Source organism: Chiloscyllium plagiosum, chromosome 1 (genome assembly GCF_004010195.1).
Source record: "Chiloscyllium plagiosum isolate BGI_BamShark_2017 chromosome 1, ASM401019v2, whole genome shotgun sequence".
NCBI classification, from domain to species: Eukaryota; Metazoa; Chordata; class Chondrichthyes; order Orectolobiformes; family Hemiscylliidae; genus Chiloscyllium; species Chiloscyllium plagiosum.
Window position 1 is genome coordinate 151,289,769 of NC_057710.1, and position 18,225 is coordinate 151,307,993.

Consider the following 18,225-nt stretch of genomic DNA (forward strand, 5'->3'; position numbering starts at 1 on the left):
TTTATCTGAATTACACTCCATCTGCCACTTCTCAGCCCATTGGCCCATATGGTCAAGATCCTGTTGTAATCTGAGGTAACCCTCTTCGCTGTCTACTACACATCAAATTTTGGTGTCATCTGCAAACTTACTAACTATACCTCTTATGCTTGCATCCAAATCATTTATGTAAATGACAAAAAGTACAGGACCCAGTACCGATCTTTGTGGCACTCCACTGGTCACAGGCCTCCAGTCTGAAAAACAACCCTCCACCACCACCCTCTGTCTTCGACCTTTGAAGCCAGTTCTGTATCCAAGTCGTTTGTTCTCCCTGTATTCTGAGAGATCTAACCTTGCTAATCAGTCTCCCATGGGTAATCTTGCCGAACGCCTTACTGAAGTCCATACAGATCACATCTACCGATCCTCTTTGTTACTTCTTCAGAAAACTCAATCAAATAAACAATGACAAAAGATTGTGCTAGAGAAAGAGTAGCATTCTTTTCAGACAGGGTTCTGACATGGAATGGTGGTCAGGAAAGGTATCTTGATCTTATAACTGCAGTTACTATGACAGTTAATCAGACAGATGATGATGTAAAGCAGCAATACTTTTACGAATGTAAGCTTCTATATCAAATCAATGTCATTATGCCACCTGTGCACTCTCTCAGAACCTGATAGTTTCCCTTGCCCTCCTGCTCCTTGAATTGTAAATGGCTATTCATGGGAGGCAATGATTGACCTGGTGCACAGCTGAGCTTCAAATATGGTGCCAGTGGTAGAAATCTTGGAACATCCAAGCAGTGACGAGTCTTTCTGCTGCTGCTGAGTGTATGATTATTATTTGATTCATTTGTGAGACATGGGTGTTGCTGGCTGGGCCAGGATTTATTATATGTGACAAATTGCCCTCGAGAAGGTGGTGGTGAGCTACCTTCTTGAACCACTACAATCCATGATAGTATGAGCCCAATGCCGTAGAGACATGCTGCATACATATGAGGTTGGGAAATGAGAATTGTGTGAGGTAATTCGTTAGAGCTTGAGGTGATATAACCACCTCTAATTTGAAACGTGGTCTATTTTTGGACAAATTCAGCTTTTTTTCCACTGCATGAGGATTGATGGATTTCTTTTTCATATGTTTCACAGGGATGATGTTAAAATCACAAATCAACAGAAATGGAAAAGGTGCTTCCAGCTCCATTCTCAGGCTGGACAGTGCCACCACAAATAAGCGGGACTGAGCTCGGAACTTCTTGCTGATGGTTGAGATCAATAAATGATTCACTCAGCACCTTGTATGATGCACACCTTAACTGGTTATTGTATTGAAATGGGAAGTAGACTGGTTCCCCACAAATGGACATTGATGCATGACATGGTAAGAGAAAGAAGCAAGTGGAGTGGAGATTAATGTAACTATGGGATCAAGGTGTTGACATTTAATGCAAAACATTTTACTTCCCATCAGCATAACATTTTTGCCCATCCCTAAAATTCTGAAAATTCAAAATAACTGCAACCATAAATTAATGAACAAGGAATAAATTACATCACTGAAATAGTCTGCAGTGAGTGTTTAACAAAAAAAATGCAACTAGAACTCCCCATGGTATCCCTCCTACAGAAAAATGTAGATTCCTTAAAAAGCACCAGCAGTCAAATCCAGTTTCTAATCTTATTCACTGTTACATAACATGAAGCTCTGACTGTTACAGCTGCTCAGAGTATTTAAGTAATGCAAACACATGACATCTGTTTATTATCCTCCGTGGAAGCTTGCAGCAAGTAAAATTTCCCACAGTTACTCTTCTGCATATCAAATCTACCTCTTTTCCTCATGAGGGTTGAAATGTAAATGCTTACATTGACTTTCAAGTAGCAGCACTACTCAATTTTACCTCAAAGTTTGTCAACATGTCTTCTTTATCAAAGACTAATTAAATATTTAGGAGCACAAGACATGGCAGCAGGAGTAGGCCTTTTGGTCCTTTCAGCCTGCTCAGCTGATTGACTGATTCATGGCTGATCTAAATGCAGTCTCAACTCCACAGTTTTAGTATTCCTCCCCCTCCTTCCACCCCATCCTGCCCCAACTTAACACTGGACTTCCTTGTCAAAAAAACATTATGACTAACTCAGACTTGAATACATTTAATGATGTACACTTCACTGCTTTTTGGGGATGAAAATTCCAAATACTGATGGCCCTCTGAAAAAAACAATCCTTATCATTTATTATATTTCATAATAGAATATTTAGTGTTAAATTTACAAGCTGAATTTCAAGAAGAGGGATGAGAACCTTTACAAACTTCTAAGTAAAATTAATATAATTTTGTTCTGTCATGTGGTTATGGATATCAATCATAAAACCTTCCTTGCATGTTTTAAAACTGGAAGATGATCCCCACAAGCATATTTGAAGAAGGTATATGTTAAATAATATGGGTGTGATGTCCAGTGCCTTCATAGCCACCCCAATATATTTCCCATATTACAGGGGCTGAGTAAGACATTCATCTATTGAAGTCCTGAAGTGGACAATTACTTGCCACTTTAAGGGTCTCACTCCAATTCCACTGCAATTGTTAAGACTGTGGGGAAGGGCAGAAGGAAGGCAATGAGTCTGCAGACAGTGTTGACTGTGCTGGCTGCTGTCAGGATGGAAGGGGAATTCTCTCTTTTCAGGGGCTTCCTATGCCCATTGAGATAACTACCTATTAAACGAAAATGGCTCCCTATACTCTATCGCCTGGCCTCCAAAATCTGAAACCCCAGTCCCTCCAACCCTCTCTCTCTCGCTGGGATTTCCAATCTCTAACTTGACTAAAAAGAAATACGATCTTGTCCAGTCCATGAGCTGGGTACCTGGCTAAGTGTTCTTGCAGCTGCCTTTCAATGCCAGTTGCTGGTGCATCCGGCAATGCAAGTCTATGCTTCCTAAATAGCGTGCAAGTGGATGAGAGAGTTGTCATAACGGTCATGAGTGGTTTGGGAATATCAGATGCCAATGTCTGTGGACAGGGAGTGCATGCAACTGCTGCCCATGAATTGTGCCCTGGGATGCTAATTGAGGCTGAGCAGCCAGTTTACAGTCAATGGTGAGCTGGAATTGAACTCTGACCTCTACATGGAGATTTCTCAACATCTAGCTTGTTCGGTGTGTTTGGTGAGATAGTAAACTGAATAAAGATGTGTCAAGATGTAGTGTTAACAAGGCATTTAAGAACCTATAATCCTCGTATTGGGCATAAAGTTCTGCTCTCCCTCCTATTGGAAGGATGTTGTGAAACTTGAAAAAGTTCAGAAAATATTTACAAGGGTTGGAGGGTTTGAGCTATAGGGAGAGGCTAAATAGGCTGGGGCTGTTTTCCCTGGTTCTTTGGAGGCTTAGGGGTGACCTTATAGAGGTTTATAAAATCTTGAGGGACATGGATATGGTAAACAGAAAACGTCTTTACTGGGTTGGGGGAGTCCAGAACTCGAGGGCATAGGTTTGGGGTAAGAGGGAAAAAATTTAAAAGGGACCTAAGGGGCAACGTTTTCACGCAAAGGATGGTGTATGAATGGAATGAGCTCCCAGAGAAAGTGGAGGAGGCTGGTACAATTACAACATTTAAAAGGCATCTGGATGGGTATATGAATAGGAAGGGTTTAGAGGGATGTGGGCCAAGTGGCGGCAAATAGGACTAGATTAATTTAGGATATCAGGTTGGACTGAAGGGTCCGTTTCTGTGCTGTACATCTCTATGACTCTGAGTTATAGCTTTGAGTCTTAGAAAATTTTTTTTCTCTGGATTTAAAGCTTGCATGGTATCATCCCAGAATTCTAGCAAGGTTGCGAGTAATTCATCATCCCCTAAAATCTACCCTTTGGAAATTTTAGGTCATTATATATAATGCTGCTCCTCGATTTCTCAGGATTATCAAGGGTGTGGTCTGAGACATCTAATGCCTCAAGTTGCATGAAAAAGGGCAAACACATTTCAGCCCTAGCATTAACTAAACATATCTGGCCCAGTTTCTCAGTGCCTATCGCTCAATATGGTGATTGAGATGAGGCAACAAGTTGCCACTGTGGTTGATGAAATGTAGCTGCACCAAAAGAGGACACCAGGGTTTACAGCAAACAGGAATGTAAATACCCATATTGGTCATTCTCAAATCTTTTAAGACCAGCCTTCCAACAAAGTCTCACAGGAGGCTATTTTGTGGCTATGAGGGTAAAACTTAACTTTCCTCCTCCACTTTTTCCCCTTTCCTTTCCCACTTCTCTAACTTTGCTTTTCTTTCTCCTCTTCTGTTCTTCTTTCTATTCCTTCACTTCTATTTTTCTCTCAATTTACTTTTGCTCTTTTCCATCCATTTCTCTTTCTTCTCTCCATTTTGTTTGATTTGATTTATTGTAGCCACGTGTACCCAAGTACAGTGAAAAAGCAGATCATAGCAAACAGGAAATTCAATTTATCTTTCCTTCTTTCTCTTTGTTTGATTTCCTATTTGTCTCTGTAAATTGTGTATCACCTGTTCCTGCAGATTATGTCCTGTCATGTTGGAGAAATAAAACAGGCAGACATAGCTGTACAATGGCCAACTGTAGCTAAATGGATTCATTATCAGTGACTGTCATTGAGAATCATGTGGTCAGGAGCAACAAATTGGGTGTTAGGAAGGACGTGGCCTGTAATTAGGGTCTCAATGAAAGTGGTAAGGTGGTGTACCTCACTTTCTGTAATTAATATAAGTCACATATTTCTGAAAATCACTGAAGGAATCCAAAGTACAACTGCAATGTATATAACATTAATAATATTAGGGTGAATACATTTCAAACTTAACCTTACAATAATAAAATCCCTACAATGAAGAAGCAGGCCATTCAGCCCTTCGGGTCCACACCAACCCTGCAATGAGTATTCCACCCTGGTCTACCTCCCCTACCCTATGCCTGTCACCCTGCATTTCCCATGGTTAATCCACCTAGCATGCACATCTCTGGACACTACTGGCAATTGAGCATGGCCAATCCACCTAACCTACTCATCTCTGAACTGTGGAAGGAAACCAGAGCATCCAGAGGAAACCCACACAGGTACAGGGCGAATGCACAAACTCCACACAGACAATTGTCTAAGGGCGGAATCAAACCCTGGCGCTGTGAGGCAGTAGTGCTAACCACTGAGTTATCCATATTCCTTAGGAAATATAACCACTGAGGTGGGAGTTGCAGGAAGCAAGTACTGTTAGAGCTAATCAACAGAAGTTGAGTGCATAAAAACCATTGTGGAACCAATGTGATAGAATCTTATACAGGTCTGAGCGACATGGGCTATGGTGAGATTTGTGACAGAATTGGATGAGATGTTAGCATGAGGCTCATTCAACATCTGGAGTATGTTGATTGATCTTAAATGCTTTTCACAAGTTGTGAGGTGAATTTCCTGCTGGGAAAAGGGAGTCACCAATGAAAGCAGATCATTGCTTGTCAAAATCACAACTTGACTCCCATTTTGTTCACTGGATGTGGGAGTCATCGGCTGGGCCAACAATTATTGTCCATTCCTAATTATCATTTGAACTGACTGGCTTGCTAGGGCCATTTCAGTGGGCAGTTTAAAGTCAACCACATTGTTGAGAGTCTGGAGACATATGCTAGCCAGATCTAGTAAGTACAACAGATTTCCTTCCCTCAAGGGCATGAGTGAACCAAATTAGTTTTTACAACAATCACCAATGATTATATGATTGCCATTAGTATAAATTTCAATTTCAGATTTTCACTGATTCACATTTTACTTCTCATTTTCCCAAAACATTTCCCAGATAATCAGGAATACTGAAAGAAACCCAAGAACTGCGGATGCTGGAAATCAGAAATATTACCCTCTCCCTACCCCATCTTCAGCATGTACCAACGTTTCCCAAGCTACAATGAGTTCTGAAGGAGGGTCATTAGACCTGAAACATTAACTCTGCTTTCTCTCGACAAATCCTGCCAGACTTACTGAGTTGTTCTAGATTAGTAGTCCGGTAGCAACACCAATATGCCACAACATCCCCATTAATATTCAGTTTTCTATCTTACAAAATATACCAAACTAGACCTTAAGAAAAAAACTTGTATTATGTTAATAGTTTAGTTTATTAATTTTTATACTTCATTTCTTTTGTGTAGTAAACTTTTCATTGTTAAAACTGAATCTACATGCTTGTATTTCAATTCAAGACCATCTTGTTAAAAACAAAAACAAAATATGATCTATCAAGCTAGATTTCAATCTAGTAGTAACTTCTCCAGTAATAACATCAGCTGGGATCATAACCATATGATAAGTATGACTATCTTTTTTTATTATCTATTTGCATTTATATTCATTCTTTTCTTATGAGCACATCATAAATGCCTTAGCCATAGATTTATTTAACCCTATTACATTTTGCATGTCAGGTCAACTTACTCCCTCTCAGAAAATCTCCATATTCAGATCTTTATGGCCACAAGGAATGTCTAAAACTTATTGCTGCTGATAGAAGACATTCTGAGGGATAAAAGTTGTTTCAACTTAATTATCGTTTTGCAAATGTCAATACAAGCGCATTTATATTACTGTAAATGATTGATGCAAAACAGTATTGTGGTAGGATTTAAGATACTGAAGGTTTGCTGCAACAATCACAGCAGCACATATTAAACAAACTGAAATTTGACAATTTGTACTTCAGTTGCATTCACGGAGCACCAAACTAAAATGAATAATTTAGTGCTGGAAACAGAGACAGTTATTGTGTTAAGGACAAAGACAGGCTGATCTGATGTTGACTACTCTGTCAGTAGGCTGCATGATCAAAATTAACAACATTCTTATTATGAGAAGAACATTTGCAAACAGGCAAACAAGAATTAATGGATAAGACACTTACTCATTGAATACCAAGTCTGGTGCAAAGTAAAGCATTGTGCCACTGGTGTGTTTGTATGATCTCCAGCTAAGGCTAAATGTCATTAAGCACATCCAAGAATACCGGAGTAGAGTCATTTGGTCATCAAGTGCCATTGTTCTGAATCCTGTAAAACAGAATATAACAGTCATAAAACAGTTCTTGAAACAATTTTTGATCTAGAATTGTCACTTTTCTGTTTGATTTTATATTTTATATTCCATTTCGTTTCACTACACTCACCCTTACTCCTTCTCAGATCTCTATGGCCATTTAGCTCCACTCCCACTAGACAGGCTGATTCTGATTCTGCATTAGTAAAGCCATCAAAGGAATGACAAATATGGCTTTATTTCTGTTACAGAACATATTAAGTAATAACACAGAATGATTTGAAAATCCCCGTGCCTTCCTTGATTTAGACAGCCAGAGTTCCTGATGGAAGCAGGGAGCTCGTTATTCCTGTGACATCTCTACATATAGATTGTGTGTCTTAAAATAAATCACTCTCCTGAATCTCCCACCTGTCCATAAAGGGATTGTTCCGATAGATATAAATGTATCAATTTTCATGGTCTTATCAATGGAATCCAGAAGTCCAAAGTTGTAGTTATTGGTCTTGAATGCCTTTTTATGAATGGGTTGGTTGTCTAGAAGTTGAAGAATTGTGGAGGGCTATTTCATTGTTTTACAAACTTCTTCCAAACGTCTTCCAAGGAAGTTCTAATGAAATATGACTTCTACTTCACCATTTTGACATAAGGAGAATTTTAATCATAACATAAAGGTTGGGGACAGCTTTCAAAGACCAGACATTTTTTTTTATATAGATTGAAGTCAAGGGAGATAGTTTTGCCAATAGATGGTGTATGGAGTAACATTGAACTCTTAACTGTCTGGTAATTCAAAATTATACAATCAAATGGCAGTTAGTTGCTATAATGGTAGTCATGTGACCAAGCCCCCTTAGAAAGCAGCAGCAGTTATCATCAAGGCCAAAGCTTATACTACAGCTAGACCACTGTCAATGGCCCATCCCAGAAGTTAAGTTGAGAGTCATTAATGCATCTTGCAGGATGGGTATGACTCGTAATTCTATTGTGTAAGGGCTTTTCTTGGAGATAATTATCTCTGAACAATATGATAGTATTCTAAATTCTTCAGGATATATGAGTGTTGATTATGTGATTAACATTGACTGTGGTGATGTTTCCAAAAGGATATTGCTGAGTCAGTCACATGATTATAGCAGTCATATTTGTTCAACTGTTTCTTGTCTTTTTAAAGTCATTTTTGGATATGTGTTAATACGTATCTTTTACTCTTTGTCTGACACCTTGTCCCCTCAGGAAAATACTCAAGTAAACTTCATTTTTCTATGTATTCCAATAACAAATGGTAAAGAGGCATTCCTTCATTTGCTTACTCACTTATCAGAAATCAACATACATTTGTTTATTTGAAGGCAACTAATGTTGGGTTTCAAGATAAAATTATTTTTGGGTGATGGAGGACTGTTGTTTTGGTTTCATGTTTCTGTAAAGATCTATAGGTCCCTTCTTTCTCTTGGGATCTGGTCTGCAGTGCTCAGGCTGATGTAGGTTATAGAACAGAGCCTTGGAGAGTTCTGTGTTTAAGTCAGAAGTAGGTATACTCAATAAGTGTTCTAAGGAAAGGTCATTGGACTCAAAACATAAACTCTGATTTCTCTTCACAAATGTTGCCAGACCTGTTGAGATGTTCCAGCAACTTCTGTTTTTGTTGTAAATATATTCAAGCTGTACTGGCAGCAATTTTCAGGTTGTTGAACCTCAGGAGAGCTAACTTGCCTTGTCCTGCAGTTTTGTGCAAGAGTCTGTTGAAACCAGCCCTTTATCAGTTACCTCTACTGCCCTCAAGTGACTGTCTAGCCCCTAGTGTGCTGCACTGAGGCTTCCTGACTGGGTGAGACATGTCCATTACTATCATCTTGGCCATGTTGAGGAAGTTTGACAGCTGTGCAAGACATTGGTGAGGGGTGACCATGATGAGGGGCGACCATGATGAGGGGCATATGTAAGGTGAATAGCCAAGGTCTCTTCCACGGGCAAGGGAGTCCGAAACTAGAGGGCGTAAGTTTAAGGTGAGAAGGTAACAATTTCAAAGGAACCAGAGGGGCAACTTTTCATACAGAGGGTGATGCGTATATGGAACAAACTACCAGAGGAAGTGATAGATGTGGGTACAATTATAACATTTAAAAGACATTTCCATGGTACATGGACAGGAGAGGTTTAGAGGGATCTGGTCCAAATAAAAGGCAAATGGGACTAGTTTAGTTTAGGAAACATGATCAGCATAGAGCATTTGGGCCGAGAGGTCTCTTTCCATGCTGTATGACTCTCAAACTCTATGATTCATTGGTTAATGGAGATGTAGGCTCCTCCTTATGCTCATCTACTGTTCTTTCAGTAATCTGGTAAAATGGATACAGAACTGGCTTGGTAATAGAAGACAAAGTGTAGTGGTGGAAGGATGTTTTCTAACTGGAGATCTGTGACCAGTGGTGTTCCACAGGGATCAGTGCTGGGACACCTGAGAGGAGGATATCGGTGGTCTGATTAATAAACTTGTGGACGACGCAAAGATTCGGGGAGCTGCAGATAGTGAGAAGGATTGCCAGAGGATACAGCAAGATATAGATAGGCTGGGCCTATCTCCAGATTTGGGTGGAGAAATGGCAGATGGAATTTAATCTAGACAAATATGAGATGATGCATTTTGGAAGGTCTAATGTAGGAGGGAGATATAGGTAAATGGCAGAACTCTTAGAAGCATTAACATGTAAAGCGATCCATGAGTACAGGTCCACAATTCCCTGAAAGTGGCAACACAAGTAGATAAGATGGTCAAGAAGGTATAAGGCGTTCTTGTGTTATTCAGCATAGATGTTAAAAAATTGGGCAAATCATGTTACAGCCGTACAGATCTTTAATTTGGCCATATTTGGAATATTATGTACAGTTCAGGTTGCCTCGTACTAGAAGAACACAGAGGTTTTGGAGAGCATACAGAAAAGGTTCACCAGGATATTGCCTTATTTCGAACATATTAACTATGAGGAGAGACTAGTCAACTTGGTTCATTTACACTTGAATGTTGGAGGCTGAGGGGCAACCTCATAGAAGTGTACAAAATTATGAAAGGCACAGGTAGAATGGATAATCAGAGTCTTTTTCCCAGGGTAGAAATGACAATTACTAGGGAACATAGATTTAAGGCAAAATTTAAAGGAGATCTGACTTGCAAGATCTTTACACAGAGGGTGATAAGTGCCTGGAAGGTGCTGCCTGAGGAGGTAATAGAAACAGATACAATGGCAATAGTTTAAAAGGCATCTTGACAGATACATGAATAGGCTGGGAATAGAAGGATTCAGGCCACGTAGAGCTAAAATGTTTTTAGTTTAGAAAGGTGTGTGTTGGTGCAGGCTTGGTGGGCCGAAGGGCCTGTTCCTCTGCTATACTGCACTTTATTATTTGTTACTTGTTCATTTCTATAGTCTGGGAACTTGGAGTTCTTAACTAATTTGGAGCAATGGACTCTCACCACGTTTTCTCTGCATCTCCCTCAATCTCTACGACTACTGCTCTCATACCTTAATTGCCTTACACTCCTTCGATTCTTCACCTTGAGTTCAGCCAGTCTATGTTCTGAGGGTTTTACTTGAGTTATCCCAAACTGTTTGGATTCAATGGCCCCTTACAGGACCACTGCATTTTGTTCAGCTTTTTGTACCTTTATGAACTTTTTTGAATGAATTTATTTTTGGATGTCCAATTCCTTTCCTGGGAGCCAGCCACAAACTCTTTTGGTCAATGGGTCCCTTTTTGTTCTGTTTATTTTCTCTGGCTCCTCCTTTGACTTTATTTACTTTGGCAGGCTCTAGTTGACCTCCTTCGATTTCTCCGGCTGCTCAATCTCTTTCTGGCCTCCTTCTGCAACCTAACAGATTCTGTGATTTTGTGAACATGATGGAGGGGAACAGAAATGCACCCCCACCCACCTACCGGTTCTGTTCCTTGGTTTTTACAGCAGACCTAGGGATTGGGAGGGAGGGGGATGTTTCTATCACCTCCTTCTGACATTAGGGATGGGTTAGTTTTGGTGTCTGAGTAAACCAATATACTGGCGCACTTGCAGTGAGAGGTGTGGGAACACTTCTCAGAAGGACAAAACATCTGCAGATTTCGGGGAATTTTGCCTGGGTGGGCTAACATACGGTAATTCTCTCAAGTGACTAGATCCTGCAGCAAGGGGCTCTGTAGATTCAGCTGTGCCTTTGCTGCAGTATCTCTCAAGACTGTTCTAATGGATGCCCACCATTCCCCCTCATCTGGCTTATCATCCAACCTCCAACAATCAGGCTTAGAAAGGCCTGTTTTAGAAGAGTGGGAACACACTGGTCTTTGGGTGTTCTCTTTGCAGACTTGAGATGGACTATATAAACCCTAATTTGTATTCCCTTTCCTGGGTATAGCTTCCTTCTAATCTCCCCCTTCATCATACCACTGATTTGGGGTGACTGAAATAGTCTGAATTATTAGGCTTATGTCATAAATGAGGTAAAAGTTATCAGCAACCTCTAGCTGTGAGGACTCTCTGCGCATTGAAATGAATTCTCAGGTTGCAACGTAGATAATATTTAATTCCTCATGTAATATTAGCTCATATAATTCATCATAGGTATTCTGTATTTTTACGCAGAATCCCATCGGTCAACAGTGATTGTCTTTTGCCTTTCAAACTCTCAATAGCTCACTTTACATTTTTTTTCAACAATCCTGAATTGTTGGTCATATGTCTTGTGGACCAATTCATATTTAATAAGGTGGCAACTTTAGTAATCCCCATAATCAATTAACATTCCAGGGATCAACATGATACAGACTTCTCGAGTTTTCCTATGTTAAGAAGTCAAAAGAGTATATGTTCATTTTAAGATAGAAAATGTTTTCTGAATTTTAAGGTAAATTTAAAGTACAGTCACAGCTGTCAGACAGAACAGCTAAGAGACAGGCTGTTCCAAAATAGATAGATGTAACACTGGCTGTTAAATGAATACCTGAGTTTTCGTTGCTGTTTTGACAGCAAACATTGGAGACTGAGGGGTGACCTTAGAGAGGTTTATAAAATCATGAGGGGCATGGGAAGGGAAAATAGACAAGGTCTTTTCCCTGGGATGGGAGAGTCCAGAACTAGAGGGCAGAGGTTTTGAATGAGAGGGGAAATATTTGGAAGGGACCTAAGGGGCAATATTTTTCACGCAGAGGGTGGTGCATGTATGGAATGAGCTGCCAGAGGAAGTGTTGGAGGCTGGTACATTTAAAAGGCATCTGGATGGGTATATGAATAGGAAGGGTTTAGAGTGATATGGGCCAGGTGCTTGCAAATGGGACTAGATTAGGTTAGGATATCTGGTTGGCATGGACAAGTTGGACCAAAGGGTCTGTGTCCAATATCGGACCAATGAGAGGGAATGATGTTGGAGGTATAAAAAAGTGGCCATTTTGAAAATTGGTCAGAGAAACTGCCGTACAGCCAGAGAGCAAAGGCCATCTGAAGAAATAAACATTTTGCTGTCAAAGAAATTTCGGAAGGCACTATCTATCAAAATACTCATAGTAAAAAGAAAGAAATCGACCCAGGGGGAGGATAGCAGAATAGGAAGATCAGAAGGAAGACAGCATAACAGACTGTGGGGCCTTGAGATTAAGTTAATGCAACGTTTCATAATTGAGTTACTAGAACAGCACTTAGTAGAATTGTGTTCAGTTAAGGGATAGTGATTAGTTAGGAGAAAGAGTGTTCAGTTTGTTTATAGTTTGACATTCACTATTAGAGTTAAGTAAATAAACTGTTACTTTTCTTTACATAGTGGAAATTAGGAGTTTTCTTTCACTTAGTCACACCTTTAGCAGATTACGAGGTGACGTGAGCTTTTCGGAGTGCTTGATTTTAATTAGCAGAGGGGTTCGATCTCTGCATCATAACTTCTAGTTAACTAATGCTGAATCACAATGGTCCATATTTCTTATGGCCATCATAAATGCCCTGCTACTTTTTCGAAAATAGTGAAGACAGACTCCAAGTCACTGTCTTCAAATTTGGACTGTTATCAGGTGGAGATGAGATTTCCTGTACAGCTTCTATATATCAGGTTTTTCTCTGAACATGCAAATCCATTTCTAATTTTCAGAGCAGGAAAGTACTTGTCTTTCCTCTCTTCCTCTTTCTTCCCCTTTTTTTGTTTCTCCTTTAACTCTAGCAGTATCCTATATTTTGAGTGCTCCATACTGGTCATGTGAAATGGGTCAGCTTCTGTAGTTAATTCCTCATTTACCTGTTCAGGAATGGAACTATGTCCCAGATACTCAGTCAGTATTTTAAAATTTTAATTTCATTTTACCTTGCTAGGCAGCTTCACCTGTAATTCCTCAGCCACAGCTTTTAATTGGTCTGTGCACTGGCTTTCTACCATTTTAGTGTTAAAACTATTCAGGTCTCTGAATCAAAATATACTATTTTCTAATATTAGAGTAAAGCGGTTTTGTTGTTGTCATTTAGTTTGTTTCACAAATTGTTCCAGTAATCTAATTTTCTTCTTTATGTTTCCATCAGTTTATTTAGGTACATTTTTTAGATTTGGACTTCTTGGGTCAAATTGCTTGGCTTGTTTTATTTGATCCAATTCCAGGCATTCAGTGCATAACTTCTGCTAGACAGACCGAAGATTTTCAAGCAAATCTCTATTTGTATTCACACCAACTGTCCAACTGTGGATTGTAATTTAATATTCCCCTTTTTTGAAGGGGAAAGAGTACTAGCACCCCTTCAACACTTGTCACACATTCTTAGATGCAGGGGAGATCTTGTGATACAAGTGCACTTATAAACATATATGGTGGTAGAATCAGAATGGATAAAGACATTATTCAATTAGTAATGAATTAAATACAAAACAATCAAGGATACCAGTTTGTCAATGTTCTTGCTTTACAAATGGAGTCCAAGAGTCCAAAGCTGAAGTTAGCAGTCTGGAATTCCTTTGTCAGGGAGGTTGATTGGCTAGCCGGCAGTTGAGGAATTGAAGGCAGTTTCTTCTCTTTTAATGTTCCTGCAAAAGTCTTCTTAGGACGTTCTTCTGAAATGTAACTTCTGCTTCAGTTTGATGAAAGCAGTTTTCATTTACTTGCACAATGCCAAAATACAGCTTCTTTTACAGGTCAGAGGCTGTTCCTTTGTAGCTTAGAGTGTGTTGATTTTGTCAGTAGATGTCATATGCAGCAGCACTGACCCCTTAGCACTGTCTGTTATTCCAAACTGTATGGTTAAATAGGCAGTTGGGTTCAATACTATGGCCAAGCTTCCTAAAGGAGGAGTAATTACCATTGAGACAAGGGTTCAATGTGCAGACAACTATCAGGCCTGTTCCAGGCATTAAGTAGAGAGTGATTAAGACTTCTGCCTGTATTTTGTATACAGCTTGCAATTTTATTATGTGAGAGTTTTTCTTGGAGACAGTCATGTCTACAACAGATTATAACACAATATTTAGCATTCTGGACCCAACAGGTGTTAACTATCTGGCTGACAGAGACTTCGGAAAGGTTTCTATAAGAAACCTGAAGAAGGTTTCTATAAGAAACCTGAAGAAGGTTTCTATAAGATTCCTGAAGAAGGGCTCATGCCCGAAACGTCGATTCCCCTGCTCCTTGGATGCTGCCTGACCTGCTGCGCTTTTCCAGCAACACATTTTCAACTGATCTCCAGCATCTGCAGTCCTCACCTTCTCCATTACTAAGTCTAGGCAAATGATTATCACATCCTTTTTTGAGCTGTTTGCTATCTTTTTAAAACAGTTACTATATATCCAAATAGGTATTAACAATTGATTTTTACTCTATTCATGACACATATTTAAAATCCAATGCCTCTTTTCCATTACTGAATAGGCATCCAATGAGGTCAGAAATGGACAGGTCCAAGGTATGCTATACTGATCACTGGAAATAATTTTGGACAATTATTTATTGATTTAGAGGTTTTAAAATATCATGGTTAACAGAGTTGCTTCCAATACCTCTTCTGCAATGTCTTCAACCACTTAAATTACATCTTCTGTCACTCTGTCATGTGATCTGCCAGTTCTTTCCTTTAAGTTGCTGCTATAGGACTATGTTCAGTGGCACTCATGTTTGAATCACATGTACAGCTTGCTAGTTATATTTAAGAGACTAATCATTAATGCCTGATATAATGTGAATGGGAGTATAGCAGATGAGTTAGATATTACTCTGGTGTATCTTGGTTCCAGCCAGAGGTTTAGTGGAGCCACGTAAGGGCAGAGCTTCAATCCATCACAAAAAAAGATCAGTCTAGAGTGTGCATCTCACATTTCAAACATGAACTTAGATTATCTGCAAAGGAATACCTAATTTCAAGAATAGAAAATCACTGTAAGGGGCTGTGTGTTCCAGGTGGGAGAGCAGGTCCAGCCTGTTACCTGGTTTTTGGAAATTACTTATTAATTTTTAAAAGCGATTCTAAGGAGATCCTTACTTCTGCTAAATGCATGGAATCCAGGCAGATCTCCAACAAATTCAATAGCCTTAAATTCCATTCAGGAACAGACACCGGAGATGCACCTCTTTCTGGGTGAACACCTGGTACAGGCGTGTGAAGTAGGGAATATCTCTCCAGACTGCTGAGATGACTTGCAAGGTTTCCTAGCAGGCAGAAGCCTTCAATTATAGCCTTGTAAATGTCAAACTGAATTGATGAGGTAGAATGTTAAACAAAAATGTAGTAAAGAATATGTGTATCATTTGAAAAAAAAACTTATATTGAAAATAAATGTTAATTGAGGCCTAAGGCAAAATAATACAAGAAATAAAAAATGTCACTACCTTTCTTAAATAAAACATAAAACCACCAAATATCTCACTGATTGTCACAACCTCTCTCTATGCAGTTCACTGTATAAAGATTTTTAAGCAAACAGGCAGTAGATAATGAGTTTTTTTATTCCTCAGTACAGTTTTACAAGATGTGAATCAGCAGCTGCTACTTTTAACAGGGTCAGCAAGAAAGCCAGAAGACAAAGTAGTTGGAAAGTGAAGTAAAACAGGTGAAGGACAACTTGGCATGTGTAGCTATCCACCCATCAGTACAAAGTTAAAAATCACACAACACCAGGTTATAGTCCAACAGGTTTAATTGGAAGCACACTAGCTTTCGGAGTGACGCTCCTTCATCAGGTGATTGTGGAGGGCTCGATCGTAACAGAATTTATAGCAAAAATTTGCAGTGTGATGTAACTGAAATTATACATTGAAAAATTGATTGTCTGTTAAGCCTTTCACCTGTTAGAATATCATGATAGTTTCACTTCTTTTATGTGTAAATCACAAAACCCTTTTTTTTTTAAAAGTTGCATTCTCGGGTTAGCTGTTAACAATGGTGATAGCTAGACAATATGTTGAAGGTAAAAACAATGACAGCAGATGCTGGAAACCAGATTCTGGATTAGTGGTGCTGGAAGAGCACAGCAGTTTAGGCAGCATTCAAGGAGCTTCGAAATCAACGTTTCGGGCAAAAGCCTGGACTCCTGATGAAGGGCTTTTATCTGAAATGTCAATTCTCCTGCTCATCGGATGCTGCCTGACCTGCTGTGCTTTTTCAGCACCACACTCTCGACAATAGCAATGGTTAAGCACCATCTAAAACATCATGTTCAAATTTGTGCACTGCACCTCAGCTTTTCAAAGGGTGCAGGGCACATTCACATGGATAATACTGAGCTAAGAGGAATAAATTTTAAGAGCTAGTTATATCCATCTGGTTTTCTTTCCTCTGAGTATAGAAGCCTGTCATCGGCTGTCTTTTTATTCAAGAGTGACATCTGCTCAGGATTATGAGCTACTGTTATGGGTCTTCAAGTGATTGAACAGTCCATGTCCCAACCTAAAGATCTTTGTACACGAGGCATGATGTCCAATGAGATAGTGGGAGCTGGAGGGCAGGATTTGCTTCCTTTTCTCTCCTTCTTTGTCACAACATCATTAAGATGTTGTGACTCAAAAAATGATGTAACCTGATGAACAAGTTGGTGCCATTTTGTAGAAATGGTAGAGGCATTTCCCAGTCATTAAGGTCAATAGTGCCATGCCCCAAGGACAGCCTCAGTGTCCTGAAGCACGTTCTTTGTCCTCCATGCTCACCAATGCCATTTAGGGAAGTAAATATGCTATCTTAACCCTATCTGGCCTACATATGACCCCTGATACATAGTAATGTGGTTGACTCTTAAATGTCCTCTGAAATGGCTGAGCAAGCTACAGTTCAAGGAAAATTAGAGATGAGAAACAGATGCTGGCCCTGTCAATGACGCCCACAATACCACATATTAGAAAGACGGGGGAGCGTGTGGAAGCACAAAAGGGTATTGGGTTCACTAGTGTTTGGGCCTGAGGAAGTATTAGCAAGAAATCTGTAGTCAGAAACTGCTGTCCCTGTAAATTAAGCATACTTTGAAGCCTGAGTCTCAAGACAGATCCAGGCCTGTATGGGAGAAGGCTGCTGTAAGAAGCTTTAATAATCAAAGTAAAACAGTGCCTTCCAGAACTGCTTAATAGCAATGAACTACTGTTGAAATTGAGTGCCTCTTGTGATGTACACTTTTAAAGATTGATTTAGTGATTTAACTAAAGCATTCTACAACATATTTGAAGAAGTTATGATGCTGACATTCAAATTGTCTGTGCCATATGGCATAAGAAGTTGAAAAATAACATAACCTTTGAAACCTCTTTTCAAAAATCATTTGAGTATTTTGTTTGATGATTTCACGGTAGTTGGTTCCTCTTGCCTGACTAATAATGCAAGCAGTCAGATATTTGAGCACATCATATTGGTTAATTGAACAGATCATGCTTATTTAATGAAGTTATTAAAATGTGACATAAAGATTAACATCCACAATTAAGAAGACCAATACTTAGACATACATAATAGATATTGATAAATGCATAGAAGTATTGTCTATTTAAAGATTATTTCCTATATACTAACTGCTTTCCTTTAACTTCCTTTGTGGCTTTCCTGTGTAAACAACACTTGAATCAAAATATCTGAACTGTTTAAATAGTACTATTCTTATCTTGGCAAGCTTTTACTTATGTTTACATATAGGTAAAATATAAATGATATAATAAACAGACAAACCACAAAAGAAACAATGGAAAAAATACTGAG

At 39.3% G+C, this 18,225-nt stretch overlaps 1 protein-coding gene and 1 long non-coding RNA gene across 6 annotated transcripts in view; one reads left to right on the forward strand and one right to left on the reverse strand.

Annotated features, from left to right (window-relative positions):
- LOC122554445 overlaps nt 1-1,184 on the forward strand; it is a 36,513-nt gene extending 35,329 nt beyond the window's left edge. Inside the window, exon 3 of the long non-coding RNA XR_006313000.1 lies at nt 1,138-1,184. This is a non-coding gene — a long non-coding RNA (uncharacterized LOC122554445). The remainder of the gene's footprint in view (nt 1-1,137) is intronic.
- nr3c2 (nuclear receptor subfamily 3, group C, member 2) overlaps nt 1-18,225 on the reverse strand; it is a 326,244-nt gene that overhangs the window by 59,808 nt on the left and 248,211 nt on the right. For 4 of the 5 annotated variants that reach the window (XM_043699476.1, XM_043699486.1, XM_043699456.1 and 1 more), the window contains exon 6: nt 6,913-7,057. In XM_043699476.1, the coding sequence (XP_043555411.1) occupies nt 6,913-7,057 (145 nt within the window). The other variant, XM_043699497.1, reaches the window with a different exon arrangement.